This window comes from Sitophilus oryzae, unplaced genomic scaffold (assembly GCF_002938485.1).
Source record: "Sitophilus oryzae breed Bouriz unplaced genomic scaffold, Soryzae_2.0 scaffold_1393_pilon_pilon, whole genome shotgun sequence".
NCBI classification, from domain to species: Eukaryota; Metazoa; Arthropoda; class Insecta; order Coleoptera; family Curculionidae; genus Sitophilus; species Sitophilus oryzae.
In genome coordinates, this window is record NW_022146052.1 from 1,305,867 (window position 1) to 1,322,132 (window position 16,266).

General features: G+C 30.9%; 2 protein-coding genes across 8 annotated transcripts in view; both read left to right on the forward strand.

The window, feature by feature from the left end:
* Window positions 1-16,266, forward strand: part of LOC115875628 (collagen alpha-1(XVIII) chain-like) — a 955,759-nt gene that overhangs the window by 503,866 nt on the left and 435,627 nt on the right. The gene's annotated exons all lie outside the window — the stretch shown is intronic.
* LOC115875630 lies at window positions 7,145-8,033 on the forward strand. Its single transcript, XM_030891141.1, has 2 exons — window positions 7,145-7,484; window positions 7,645-8,033. The coding sequence occupies exons 1-2, from the start codon at window positions 7,160-7,162 to the stop codon at window positions 7,962-7,964; spliced, it is 645 nt and encodes a 214-aa protein (XP_030747001.1). The 5' UTR covers window positions 7,145-7,159; the 3' UTR covers window positions 7,965-8,033.

Here is a 16,266-nt window from a genome sequence, read left to right on the forward strand (position 1 = left end):
AACTACTTTTAACTTGAACAAAAAAAAATATTGTAAAATGTTCTTGTGTCTACGTCGTTTTCTCTGGGCTTTTCGCGTAGTTAACATTTTATATGTAAGAATCAAAAAGGCGCTCTATTGTGAAGCTCAATGTGCAGTCTTGCATGAGTGAATACATATGTCAACGGAGTGAATACATCAACATTCGGAATGGGGTGAGGCAGGGTTGCGTCCTGTCCACATTTCTTTTTAATATCATCATAGATGATATTCTAAAGAGAACAACTTCCATGGATCATCGTGGAATACGCTGGACTCCCTTTAGCATGTTAGAAGATCTCAGTTATACAGATAACATCTGTCTCATTCTCATAGTCACGCGGATATGGCATCAAAACTACTTGACTTGACAAAGGAAGCTCGAATTGCAGGTCTCAAGATCAATATTAAAAAATCTAAAACGATGGGGGCTTATACCAACAACGTCGCCCCCTTTATCATTGGAACTACAACTTTAGAGGAGGTAAATAATTTTACTTACTTAGGTAGTATAATCTCAGCCAACGGAGGCACAGAGCAAAATATTATAAATATAATCAACAAGGCCAGAATAACATATGAAATGCTCAACATTATTTGGAGATTTAGACAGTACTCTCAACTTACTAAACTTAAAATTTTCAATTCGAATAACAAGTCAGTATTGCTGTAAGGTGCAAACTCCAAGTTTTCATAAACCGCTATCTGCGAAAAATTGTAGGAATATTCTGGCCAAATACAATCAGAAATGAGAATTTATGGAGCTTGACCAACTAGAGGCAGGTGTATAACGAGATCAAACTTAGAAAAAAATAGAGGTGGATTGGTCACACTTTAAGGCGAAGCAGCAACAACACCGCTGGCAGAGCTATTGAGTGGAATCCGCAAGGCAGCAGAAGAACGGGTCGTCCAAGACATACATGGTAAAGGACAATCAAAAAGGAGATCGAAGCAGTAAACCGATCATGGCGAGATGTTAAATCAATTGCCATTAACCAAACCCACTGGAGAGCGCTTATTGAAGCCATATACTCCACGTAGGAGTAAAGGACAAAATGAATGAATGAACAATTTATAATATATTTCATTAAAATGTTTATAAAATATTTTCTAATATAAAAGATTTTCTAATATAAAAGTTTTTCTTTATATTCAGATGAAATTTATAAATAAAGTATTTTTGCCTTACTAAAAGCCTTAAATAAACGTTACAAATATTGGATAAAGATCTATAGTGTTTTGGAAAATATTATCTATCGACGTTGATAACAATTAGTTGCTGTTGTAGAATTAATAGAACTAACCAAACTATTAGCTATACCGCCGCCAATCAGTGGATCGCTATAACCGGAGGCTGACTATATCAGTGCCACTAATCGAAATTATATTTACCGCTAGATTGTGTTGCATAATGGATAAAGAGAGGCAATTAAATTAAATGAATATTCACAACAATATGCAAACTGAGTTATCTAATAGAGGTATTGTTTAGCTAATTTAAGCAAATATGTGCTGTGAGACTAAGTAGTGGATATCGATTAATAAATTGTTTTATTGAATATCCGAGATATTTATGTTTAACAAGTTCTATTTATTACATTTCTGCATAGACAGTTAATATGTCTACAGGGTGGCCCATTTGTGTCGAGGAAGTCAATATTGTCGTTGTTGACAAATATATGAAAAAAAGTTGTTTACAAATGTTGCATTCTTTATAGAGATGCATATTCTAAAAATATTAAGTTTGAAACAGGGTGTCTCAAAAAATAATGATAAAGTTTTATTTTTTTAAACTAATTTTCTGTATAGAATAGGATCCAGCATAAAATTCTGCCTATAGTACACTATTATGATTTGAAGGACTATGCTGTGTTGCCATGCTATTTCTTATTTACTGAAAATTTGGTTAAAAATAGTATAAATGAAAAGTGGTTAAAAATAGTATAAATGAAAAGTGGTTAAAACCGACAGTATATTTGTCTTTGTTAGTAATTTACTATATTTTCTTAAATGCCAATGAAAGCAGAATATATCCGTGAACGAAAACACTTACCTTACACAGGATATTTCTTATGGTTAGGTTAGGCCAACATAGGCAGCATTTAAAATGCAATATCTCAATTTTTTAATTACAACACCCTGTAATTATTTTATTTTAGATGCAGAATTAAAAAATGTTCTGTATCTGTACATGTTCTGTATTTAAAGTTTTCTTAAAGTCTTAACGGTTTCACAGATATTCGCTTTTTCAGTAGTATTGAAAGGCAAAAAACCATTAGAGTTCGCATATAAATAAATATTGCTGTCCTTTTACAGGCAAAATTACATGGTGTCATTGCAAAATTAAATGGAGCAAAAAAAAGCCTTTTTAAACCGCGAGCACAATTTTCTTTAATGTTTACCTACCATTACATTAGGCATACCGAGTGTTTTTAAAAAGTGATCCAGATAAAAAAAATAAATTTGATATGTTAGTGTATGAAATAAATTAGAATCACGTATTCAGTTAGTTTCAGTCACCTCATGTTTCATCAGAAATTACTACAACTTTGAATTTTTAAATGGTATCATAGGTATTTTTTTACTTTGTTTGGTAGAAAATTACATTTTGTAATAGACTGCCATATCATATATCACCTTTTAACATGTTTGCTTAAAAATAGTATTTTAAATTTGAGTTTTGAGTGCCACCACAAGAAATATAAAGCTAATTTGAATCGAAATATCAAGTATGTGTTACCCAAATTATTCGCAAAAAATTGCTCTTTCCGAAAATGTTAATGAACCATGCTCGTTCCATTTGAAAATATTGAGTTATGATTAAAAATTCAAGTTGGGAATTTTTTAACCTACCAGAAAATGGCAATTAATTAAAATCTACAAACTAAAAATTAGTGGTTTTAGCATAGCCTAGATTTAACCTAACCTAACTTAAACTAACTGAATACGTCAATCATTCCTGATTTTTGTCATATAATAACATATCAAATCTGTTTTTTTTATCTGAAAAAATATAATAGTTATAAGCTTGAGCCACTTTTGAAAGACATCCGGTATTCAGTACCTATTTATGGTCTTACATTGACATACATTTTTCTTCAAATAAGTTTTTGCAAATGTATATCCCACTATATTTTATTTGTTTGCTTTTCAATTAAATTTTATTTCAGCTGGACCATATTTTTACGGAAAATATTCAAACAATTTTTGTCGAAGCATGCAATAATATTTTATTGTTTTTTTACCGTTTAAAACCGTTGTTAAATGTGTAGGTTGTAGGTTGTTTTTAGAAAACCATCAAAACAATATTAAATTCGGCGAAATATTGGGGGCTTGTATTTTTATAAATCCCTTTATACCAACCATTCATAAAAAATCAGCCAGTAATCAAAATATATGTTTGATGTATAGTATTTTTAAAATATTTATATGCTATTGAAATAAAATCATATGGTAATGGAATAAAAGCAGTTCTGCATATGTGTAGAAACAATTCAAAATATATTAGTTGCGTCTTAGTTCCGTTACCTTATCATCTTAGTCTCATTCATTCAACATCTGTGACGGCTATTCAAACATATCATTCAAGAATTCATTGTTTTCCGAATGAGTTAGTTGTAATGGTTTACTTTTAAAATATGCGAAATGGATAATAATTTTACAAACAACGAAATTATCTGATTTTTATCTGTATCTTTTGACTGAAGAAAAATTCGGTAACCTGTAAGGAATTTATCGACAATAAAACCATATACAGGATTGACACAGGCTTCTGGAAAAGCTCTATATTAGCTTTTCGGTTTGCGATTTTTAATCCAATTTTTTTACTTTCAATAATATGGAGGCAATGGTAACGAGTATTTTGAAAATATTTTTCTCAACATATAGGGGAATTCAAGCGTATTTTTAAACCAAAGTTGTATATTTTTCGATATTTTTAAATGGATTATATTTATATTGGATATATTATTAATACTGATATATAATATGTCATTCTATTGAGAGTGTCATCTTCTATTGAATAAAGTAAAAGTTTAAAAATTAAAAGTAGTAGCCATTTCCGGTAAAGCCGGAAGTGACCGAAAAGAATTGAATATGTCAATCAATCCTAATTTAAGTCATATATAGCATAATCATATATATTAGTTATAACATACCAAAACCCGTTGTTTTATCTGAAAAAATAAAAAAGTTACAGGGATGAGCCACTTTTGAGACGCACCCGGTATTAAGTTTCCTCTATCAGTTATTAACGTGTAGGATCACGTGCTTGATTATGCAATAAAGCCTTGCGATGAAGCCGTCCACTGTCTAGAGACTGCCCTGTGTTAGGTCCGCCATCGCCATAACAATTGTTGTTATGGATGACATTACACCAGTTAATTTATATTGAACAAATCTACATTATTTGAGTTTATAGTCTAGTGAAAATGAACGACAAGCAAGTTATTATTACTGAATTTAATGGAAAGTGTTTAAAACTCTGCAACTAAAAATAATTTTAAAAGAAATAGGGCTGAATGTAAACCTTTATATTCTATAGGAAGAGATATATGAAAGATAATTGAGTACGGTTCTGAAAGGAAATATTTATATCTTCTTTAATGGCATATAACAAAATAGAAACGAAACTAACAAGCAAAATAGAAGAATACATAAAATGTGGACATTTCTTTAAACAAAATTTATTGAAGAGGATAGGTACATATAAAGGTGGGTGCAGACCTGACGAGACGAGAGCAAGACGAGACAAGAGCAAGACGAGACCAAGGCGAGAGCGAGACGAGAGCGAGAGGAGAGTGAGACATCTTCTACACAGTTTTTGAGGAAAGCCTGCCACAAGATAAGCGAGTTGGATCATACTGAAAGGAAGCCAAACACATATTAAATTGTAGTTAAATATAACAAACGATGGCCAAATAATAACGCATACAGTAATAAATTTTTTACCTTTAACATGGTTCGTCGTATTTTATTGCGCACGTATCGCTCTCGTCTCGTCAGGTCTGGACGTACCTTAAGGATAAAGTATGTACAGTTGTACAAATATAGGAAGAGACTTGGGGATAGCACCGGTTCCGTGTTATTTTATATTTCTCACGTCTCTAGTTGTACAACTTAACAAGTATAGCTACAAGTTGTACAACTTGACAAAGTAACAACACCTCACAAGTTGACAAGGGCACGGTAGAGATACCGATTTTCGTCGGTACAAATTTGCGATATCTGTCATAGGGCCGATCGGTAACTAAGATAACAACAATCAACCCGACGCTCATTGGCCGTACGTACCGATAGCTGTCGGTAACTTGCCGATACCGACGATTGTACAGAATAGCGCCCCAGGACAAGACAATAAAAATATTAGACGATCAAATCTATTTTTCCAAGGCTCCTTGATCAAAAATTAGTGTTTTTAACACATCCATGGCACTCTAGATTGAAAATTAAAATACAATTTGTTATTGAGTGAATATGTCAAAAGTTGACATATGATATGACATTCGATTCAGAGTATCATTTTCTATCAAATAAAGTGAAAAAAATACCAAGGTTGCCATTTAAAAATCAAAAGTTTTATTCATTTCTGGTGGAACAGGAAGTGACCGAAAGCCACTTTTGAGACGCACCAGGTATATTTACAGAAAATTTACAATTATTTGGATGAATTTTTACATTGTATTTTGTTATTCTACAAAGTAAGCTGTACTTTTTATGTAAATTTGCGAATAATTGGAGAATTGTTAAGCCGGGCTCAGACAACTTGTGTATTTGGCAAACTTTCGTTTTTGACATACAGGGTCCGGCAATATTGCGTCGGTTACGTCTAACTCCGATAATAAACGACTTAGAAATTTAGTAAAGTGCAAACATAAAGTATGTAATGTATAGTTTTCAATTCAGGATATGTCTGTCTTGTATTTTTAATATATTTTTTAAAAAGGCTGAAAAAATATTTTTGAGGTAAACTTCTTTTTGCGCAATGGGTTGACCGTGACACACCACGGCCTTGACACGACATGGCCATGCCTTGAGGCACGAGCTAACGAGAAAAAAGTGGCTAGGAAACATCAAAAAACTTTTGAATTAAAGCTATGAAAAGCATTATAATAAACTTGATACTGTACTTGGGTACCAATATCTTCTGGTTGTGTGCTCGGAAGTAAATTTTCATGCATATTCATCGATAGGTTTGTAGCTTCTGCATAACGGCAAATTGAATAATAATGACTCGGAATAATTATTAAAAAGTGTCATCGCGTTATAGATGTCGCTGTCTTGTCTCTTGTTTCATTAGCCGTTTAGCTATAATTTAATTTCAGATAATGCAGATTTTAATGTGCCATTTGTGTTTTTTTATTGGAATTATTATTTTTAGCATATTTTGTATACTCTATGAAGTGATTTTAAGTGCTCCTGTCCATTTTTCAATTATTAAAGTACCTATTACATACATTTAAAATTAATTAATTGGTATATAGTATTTTTATTATGGGTTTGTTTATTTTTTATGAAATCGCACCCTTGCTTCAAAAGTGACACAACTCAAAAATTGCATTTTTTGAGTTAATAACCTTGAGAAATTCGTAAAAAGATGCTTTATTTTCCAACAAAACCGTATTAAATTAACTTTAATGGTTTGCCGATAGATGGCATTAGTGTCGTTTTTAATGATCAAAACAAGAATAAACCATTTTTTCAAGAGCGACATAATACCAGTTTAGTCTCTGATCTCAGCGGGAGCACACGCTTCCATCGGTCTTAAAAAGTGTTTCATTTTGAGTTGTGCCACTTTTAATGATCAACAGTGCAGTGATAATCAAGATTATTTGTTCTTGTGACAGTTTTGATGAAAAAACATTACAAACTTAATTTTAATTATTTTAAGTTGTGTCGTTTTAAAAGAACAGGTAAGTTGAAATATTTGTTTTTATTTTAAGTTGTGTCATTTTAGATGCTAAAATTAAGATTTGCTTAAATTTAATTAGATTTAAATTTCAATTAAATTTAAATTTAAATTATGCTACAAATATTTTAAAAACTAAAAAATAATAAATGTAAGCAAGTAATTTGTTTACTTGTTGTTTTTAAATATAGCATGTCGTAATTTTTGTTTTTTTTCAGTTTATAACCAATAAGTATGCAGTCAGCAGGTCGTACAGCCAAAATTTTAGAATTGGCCAAAAGAAAATTTGAAGTAAACAGTACACTATTGGATGTTACCAATACTAGAAATGTTAAACAGACTGAATCCGACTATGAGAACCAACCATCAACTAGTGGCTCGCAAATTTCTGGTCAAACACCCAATACAGAGATTTCTAAGCAGCTATCATCTAGCAGCCATCACCCAGAACCAATTCCCTTTGAAGTTTCTGATCCAAAAATAGTTCTTCCACTAGAATCTGATTTAGAAAATGAAGGTCAGACTAATTTAGCAGAGTCCATTAGCAGTGAATATTTAGGTAGGAACAAAATTGATATTTTTATATTTTATTATTTACTTAAAATTGTTTATATTGTTTTTTATTAAAATTTTTCTGTAGGAATATTTGCAATAGTAACGTAGCAAAACGTAGGTACTAAAAGATTGTGATTGTGATCTATTTTTTTGTTTTTCTTTAGGAGGCTCCAAAGGCATATCTCAAATGCATGTACAGTATGATGTATCGTATGAATCCGAGCGCCCTACAGTTTTAAGGATATTGAAAAAGCCAAATTACTTTGTGTCTCCGGTTCATAGCGGAGAAAGTGATGTGGATGACCCAGATGAAGATCCAAATTTTGATAATACTAAAACAACCTTTAATCTTAACCCAGTTTCCGGATCCGAAAGTTCGACCAGCAACTCAAACAGCAGCGAGGGCGAAGAACAGAATGAATACCCTGATGGCAAAGAAGAAGAGAAGAAAAAAAAAAGGAAAGAAAAGAAGAAGGAACTTTGAGAACTGGGGTGTTACTCAATCTAAAAAACTAAGGAATTCTGGACAGGCGTATATATCCAGTTCAAAATCCAAAAACAATTTCCTGCAAAAAGAGTAAGACCTGGTTGTGGTAAAAAATGCAGATTGCAGTGTGACCTAAAGATTAATGAGCAAATTAGAGAAGAGCTGTTTCGCAGTTACTGGGCACTGGCTAATTTAGAAAGACAAAGGGAATTTATCATTGCTCATTGTGAAGAAATAAAACCAAAATACCGTTATTCGAGCACTCAAAATGTTAGAAAAATGAATTCAGCATTTTACTTTGATGTGAACAGTAGTCGGGTAAGAGTTTGTAAGTTATTTTTTAAGGCAACACTTGACATAAACGATAGACACATTCGTACAGCTATTATGAAGAAAAATGAAACTGGTTTTGTTGGTAAAGATTTGAGGGGAAGACATGGTAAACAACCCACAGTAGATCGAGAAATAAAAGAAAGTGTAAGACAATTTATAAACGCCATACCAAGAACAGATTCCCATTATTTAAGAGCCCAAACAGAACGGGAATACATTGACAGTGGCAAAAGTTTGTCAGATTTACATAGAGACTATCAAGAAGAAAGAGAAAGAAGACAACTTCCATTTGCAAACTATATAATGTTCAATCGCATATTCAACACTGAATTTAACATTTCCTTCTTTGTCCCGAAAAAGGACCAGTGTGACGTATGTGAATCGTTTAAAAATGCCGATGAGGAAGGCAAACATAAATTAATTGAAGCTTACAACTCGCATTTAAAAGAAAAACAGCTTTCTCGGGCCGAGAAAGAAAAAGATAAAAATAATAATACTGCTTCAGTGGCCGTTTATGATTTGCAAGCGGTATTGCCGTTGCCGAGAGGACAAGTTTCCTCATTTTATTACAAGAGTAAAATGAATTGTTATAATTTTACTATCAGCGATTTAAATGCCAAAAATGTTGATTGCTTTTTTTGGAATGAGACCGAAGGAAAACGCGGTGCAGTGGAAATCGGTAGCTGTGTTTTAGAATATTTAAAATCCTTGGCAGAAAATAAGAATAATGATAATTTGGACGTTATATTCTACTCTGATAACTGTTGTGGACAGCAGAAAAATAAATATTTACTTGCTGCTTATATTTATGCTACAACCACGTTTAAAATTCGGAGCATTACACATAAATTTTTAATTCACGGACACTCTCAAAACGAGGGTGATAACGTCCACAGTGTTATTGAAAAGCAGATAAAAAGATGCCTTAGATCTGGTCCAATTTATGTTCCAGAACAATATATAACTTTAATTCAAACCGCAAAAAAAGAATGGCCCCCCATATCGTGTTCATGAATTAACTTATGAAAATTTTTATGATTTAAAGCTACTTCAAGAGCAAATAGGTCATAATTTTACAGTTGACACAGAGAAGAACAAAATAAAATGGCACGATATTAAAGTTTTAAGGGTCGAAAAAAATGAACATAATAAATTTTTCTACAAGACTTCGTATGAGGATAACATTTTTAAGACTGTATTTATTATGCTAAAAGCCAAAAACACTCGATCTCAGGACAATTTGGAAGTCAACTTACCTATACAATTAGTTCAGGCATATGCAAATAATTTACCATTATCGGATAATAAAAAAAGGGACCTGAAAGAACTGGCTGATAAAAACATAATTCCAAAATATTACTACAACTCTTTTTATAAAAATGTTTTGCAAATTTCAGAATAATATATTTTTATTCACCAGTTTTTTAGAAAATTTTATTTAATGTTTTCCTTTAGTTTGTTTTGTTTTAAAATCTAATAATTTTGCGTTTCTTTGTTGGTATGTACTAAGTATTTATTTACTTTGCGCGATGTTTGTTCCTCGTAAGTTCCTAATAAATGTTATTTTATTGTACTAATTATAAGATGCACTATTAGAATGTACATAAGATTCTTTAAAAGTACCTGTCCTGTTTAAGTAATTAAACGATTTAAAATAAAACTTGAATTTCATTTAATTTAAGGCACTTTTTTTAAAAAAAGAGAGTTTTTTTAAAAAATGTTTTCTTCAAAAATGACCAAAGTGCTTAAGACGATCGTCAAAAGTGACATGATTTAAAATATTTTTCCTAAAATAATTTTTTTTTTCGACAACAGTGGCACAACTACAAAAGTCATTAATTTTGACACTAAGTAGACGTTTTAATTAATTTATCTTATTTTTTTAGTTTTGGAAGGAAAAAATCATAATAATTACGTTTTTAAATTTATAAAAAAAATTATATTTATTTAAAAAACAGTTTTTTGCGTTTTATGGAAAACTTGTTTTTTTGAGTTGTGTCACTTTTGAAGCATGTGTGCGAAATGTATTTTTTTTATTAAAATAAACATAGCTAACTAAATCACTAACTAGCCATTTTTAAATACAGGGTGTTAATTAAGTATCTGGCCAAACTTCAGGAGGTGATTCTTTGAATGTTTTTAAAGTAAAACGTTCATATAAACATGTGTCCGGAAATGTATAATTTTATGCTTTGTTTATCCGCCGCGCGCCGGCCCAATCTAAACATCCATATCCATAAAATAGTTGGCTCGCACACTGCTAAGACCTCATTTCGGCCCTCGAACGTCCTTGCTCTATTCGATGATCAACGCGGGCTAAACTATCGACTTACGTGTTGACAAGTTGATTAGGCAGGTTATTGAACTCGCGTACCATGTCGCCTCTAGCATGTCGTATTTTTCGAAGACGGGTCCCATATAAACGCGGCCAGAAGTATTTTCAATACTAATAAACTTAAAATGTATTCTTATCATGCACTTTGTAAATATTCAAATACTGATATGTTCAAACACCTTCCTAATTATTTTTATGTAAAATGACTCTCAATTGTATGTTGTGAATGTAAAAAATAATATAAATTTACCCTAATTTTTATCAGTGTACTTTTATAAACTTTATTTTACACCACCAATGTCAGTCGACAATACAGAAATGTTGAAAATAGAATCGGGCGTCGCGTCAGGTCTCGCCTGAAAATATTTCAATAATGCACATTACATTTTTGCTGAACCCGTTCTTCGAAGCTTTTCAATAGAGATCACTTTACTGAATAGACATAGTAAAAATTCTTTTGTCGCCCACGATTATATATTTCTATCGCTTTATTTTATATTCTTTCTGCATAGGTAGGTAGTATCATAAATAAAATTATAATACATGACAAATATTCATCATTTGTTGAATTTGCTTTTTTGTTGTTTATTTGCTCCATGACGCTAATATAAATTTTCCGCCGAATATTTCGTTGTAGAATTGAAACCAATATATTATTGTGAAACTGCGCCTATATGCCTATATGGTTTCATAAAAATACAATAATAACCATTTTTTTTAAATATTTGTTATAAGATATTAGTGGAGTGCCCAGAAACTTTTACCTCGGAATTCAGTTACTGTGAATGTATTAATGTGAAACCTTCTGTATTGTGTTTTATAGATAAAATACTAAAATGTTTACCCATTTTTTTTTTCCTTGCTTTTAATTTTTTATTTTAGTAACTTTAGTAAATTTTTAAAGCAACGGCCTAGCTACGTTGAAACACCGGTTCCCATTAGAACACCGAAGTTAAGCGACGTATGGCGATCCTGACCGGTTCGAAACTCTGTATTGTGCTGTTGTCCAAGGGAAAAGTGTAAAATCAATTGATACACACTGCTCATTCACGCCGGTTGGAGGCCGGATAAGATCGGATATCTCGTGAGTAAGAGTTGATTTAGACACTTCTTAAGTCGGTAGGTTAGTTAGTTCAGATTAGCCCTGACAGCAAAAAGGAGACGTTAACCGAAATATTTACTTTACTTTTACTTTAGCAAATTTTTAGTAATTTTCTTCTTAATTTTTTGATTTTTAATTTTTTTTTCCTAAGTAAATTTATTGAACTAAATGAATCTAATTCTCTAAATCTAAATCTATTCTGCTTACATTCTAATCATTGAAATTTTGATTGAAATCGAATTATACAGGGTGGCGCATCATATACGACGCGGTTTTTGCAAGGAGAAGGAAAGTTTGTTTTGAAGTGAAATTTTGTGGGCTTATGTAAGTCAATTTATAGCATTTTCTAAAATTATATAGAGTTCTACAGGGTGTCCCCAAAAAAAGTTACACATCAAAGTTTTGTTTTTTGTAATGAAACACCCTATCTATTAATTGATTTTCGGATTCTAGTAAAAAAATAAAGGCGAGTTTCATTAGAAAAGTATATGACTTAAATGTATAGTTTTTAAATTACATTCACCGGCACGAAAAATGAGCACCTTCAAACTTTGAGGTATTTTAAAGTTTAATATATTTTGTTCCAGCTGGCCGATTTTGATGATTTTTTAAGCAGTATGTAGCCAAATTATCTGACTTCTTAGTATACATTTCTAAATTAAAAATGAAACTTCCCATCTGATAATTATACGAGGAAAAATAAAATGTTGATATTTTGGTGAAAGTTTGAAACACACTGTGGAATATGTTAAAACAGCAGGAATTCAAATCAATTTATCGTCTAGATACATCCTTTCTCGATAGTTTCTTTTTCGGTTCATCTCGTTAGCTTTATTTTTGCTGGAGATATTCGCTTTTGAAGAAGACACTAACATTTTTTCGTAACTTTTACATTAAAAATATGCCTTTGCTTTTAGTCCTAGTCAGCAGATCTAGTAAGTTCTGATCCCGAAGCAGACCTTCTTAACGTAAGATTTGCTTCATTTAGTTTTCTTCTTATAGACGGTTAGTTAATATGTAAGTTCCTTAGGTGCAATCCATTATAAATTTGAAAAGCTGGTAAACGGCGGTTTCTTAGCGATAAACTTAAAATAAATCGATCGTCTCGATTAGTTTCTGGACGTCTAGGTTGACGTCCTCATTGACGTGGTCATAATTCTAAAACCATTAAGTTATTTTATAATTTAATTAATTATTAAATTACACAACCGGAATTTTATAGCAAATTCACTGCACAGATATAAAGCATTTAATTTGAAAAACTAAAACTTAAGCGTAAAAATATATTTGACTCACCTTGTATATCTATAAAAATATTTGTGAAATGTGAACTACCATTAAACACATATTTTGTAAAAGGTTTGGAGTGAAAATCTCAAATAGGAATCCTGATACAGAGCTTTTTCAGAATACGGAGCCATCTTGTATATATGCATTTGTATATGTGTGATTATTTAAATACTAAAGTGAAAACAACGAATTTAAATTGGTAAACTTTGTAACATATCTTATTATCAATACAATGCAAAATAAAACACTAAATCACCACAATACACCAAAACACTTTTACTTTTACACTGGACGGGCGTTTCGCTAAGCATGTTAGCATCATCAGCAGATGATTATAAACTTTCAGTGTAACACCAAAGGTTCCAACCCTCAACTGTAACAATACAATGCAAAAAGTTTTATAAAAATTCGTTCACAGTAAATGAATTCCGAGGTTTGTATCCCATAAGGGCTTAAAGCACTCCACTAAATCTATATACACTAAAATACATCTAAAATTAGTTATAAGAAGTTCTACATATTGTTACGGATTCCGTGGGTCCACTAATTTAAACTCACGATAAAATACTTAACGAATTTATTATTCTCACTCTGTACACACAACTTATACTATTTATAACGCAATTTATGCAACTACTATTACTCTAACGGTATTTCACGGTATTATCAAACTTCAGACCACTGCCGTTCTTTAAAAGATCAGCCCGGGGGCGGACTTTTGTTTACTTCATCAGCTGTACATACTTAGATATTGGGTTAGATTCCGTTTCATATTTTGTCGGTTGATTTTTGGTTTTAACTCTATGATTTTTGGTATTATTTATTATTGTAGTGCAAAAAACTAATTATTTTGGTGTTTAAGTGACATAAACTACTACCAGATATATGGACACTCTCGGTTTCGCATAAAAAAATAGAAAAATTGAAAAATTACACGTTGTGTAAGTGATTTAACCTAAAAGTGCCCATACATTTTCTACTCATCGTGATTTTTGTGTGTGTTTTTTAAGACTCTAACAATTCATCAATAAAGCTTAAGTGGAGTGTGTTTTTTGGTGCTATGCCTCATCTTTGTTGTGTTCCTGGTGGAAAGGATAGTTATACTAGGCAGCCTAAAGTGTCCGGAAGAGCAAGAAAAGTGGGTACGAGTTATAAATCAAGAGAATTCTATTGAAAATATCTTTAATAAATTTAAAAATAATATTCTCCCATGATGGTATTAATGAAAACTGGACAATTATGTTTATTTTATTCATATTGTGGAATCTCCACTCCAAGTGTTGTTGGTTCAGCTTCGATAGATTCAAACACGTAAGTAGGTATTATGATCTAGGAAAAAATAAAGAATATGTGTATTAAAGATCACGAAAAAGATTATTATTTTGAGTTCAAATTTTAAAAAAGATTTTTGTAAAGACAAGACTGATACAGTTTAAAAGAAGAATGTGTTTTTGTTTGATACTATATAATGTATGTCAAGTTGTCAAGCATAACATATATTTTTGTTCAGTAATTTTTAATGAATAGTGTTGATTATTTATAATACCAAATTAATATCAAATATTTAAGTGATGGCTGAATACAATATGAATAAAATAACAATAAAATTGGTATATTTGCATAATACAAAATTAAGTTTTAAGAATAAAGGTGTTACTAAAAATACTAAGAAATTCATATTTCTTTGTTTTAATTGGTCTAATGTTATTTACATTTTACGTAAGAATTATACCGTATCATCGAAAAAAATCGGCGTCTAGTTGGCTTGGAAATGAACATCGATGACATTCCCTAAATAAGTGTACACATAAAATAATTAACTAGAATGTTACAATCTTGGAAAATTTGATATATTTGAACCTTGTTTCTAAATATTCTAAATTTTTTGATTTTCTTGGGATTTAGGTTCGGGAAAAACGCTGATTAAGTTTTCATTTGGTTTTTCATTTTTTTATTTGTTTAAAAAAAAAACGTTTCGGCTAACATTATAGCCTTCATCAGTGTTGTGTCATATGAAAAATAGTGTCGAATATAGTCCAAAAATTACATATAAAATATTCACACCACACACATAATGTTTACTGCGTACTCCATAGACAATGTAGATAATTTTAGTGTTAAGAATAATGATTTTAAAAAATATGTGGTCATCTTTTGATAAGTTTATATTAGTTTATTAATTGCAGTAAACATTATGAGGTGTGAATTATATTGTATATGTAATTTTTTGGATTATATTCGACACTATTTTTCTCATATGACACAACACTGATGAAAGCTATAGTTAGCCGAAACGTTTTTTTAAACCAAATAAAAATAATGAAAACCCAAATGAAAACTTAAATCAGCGTTTTTCCCGAACCTAAAAATCCCAAGAAAATCAAAAATTTTAGAATAATTTTACTTATAAAATGCCAGCGATCTTCATTTCATACCCATCGCTGACGCCTTTTTTTAGATAATATTGTATTATTTGTAAATATAATTTTTCGAACATTGATACTTGCAAAATATACATATAAATTTTGTGAATGCAAATAATAATACATCACTATTAGTAGATATTGAATGTTTTTTGTTAAATTAGATCGATTTTCAAACCCCAAAATTTAAAATATATTTACATTTTACCCATTACCTTATGTACCTATACATTATTTGTACATTGTAAAACATTTGCTGCATTTTTATGGTTCATAGTTTATTTGCCAAAGTATTTAGTACTATAAATAGGTATATATGTTGTAGTTATTAACTGTATATTATGTATATTTCATGTAAACTATATCATTTTTAAAATACAAACCAAAAATCTGAGGAATAATTATGTTTTCCATGTATTCTACAACATATTTATTAATCCGTTATATCTAACTAGCGTGACGTCATAAATCTCGCCCGCTGGCTGATCTTTTAATAGAAGGCACTGTTCAGACTATCTTCAGACTTCTCCAACTGTCAAAGCGCGGGCCTTATATACCCCCTGGCGATGGTTTCTGGAATTTTCTAAAGAATTCTGTAATTTTCTTTTACTTTCTGTCGAATTTGCCAGGTTCCTCAATGCACCGTTGCGGTTATGCAACCAGTAATACACCTTGACCTTAACAATATTTTCCCATATTTACGATAGGTTTACCATATTGTTCCAATCTCGTTTGTTATTTCCGGATTAAAACTATTTTGCAAAATCGGTGTTCAGAATTGTGATTATTCAATTTATAAATAATTTTATCGCCACA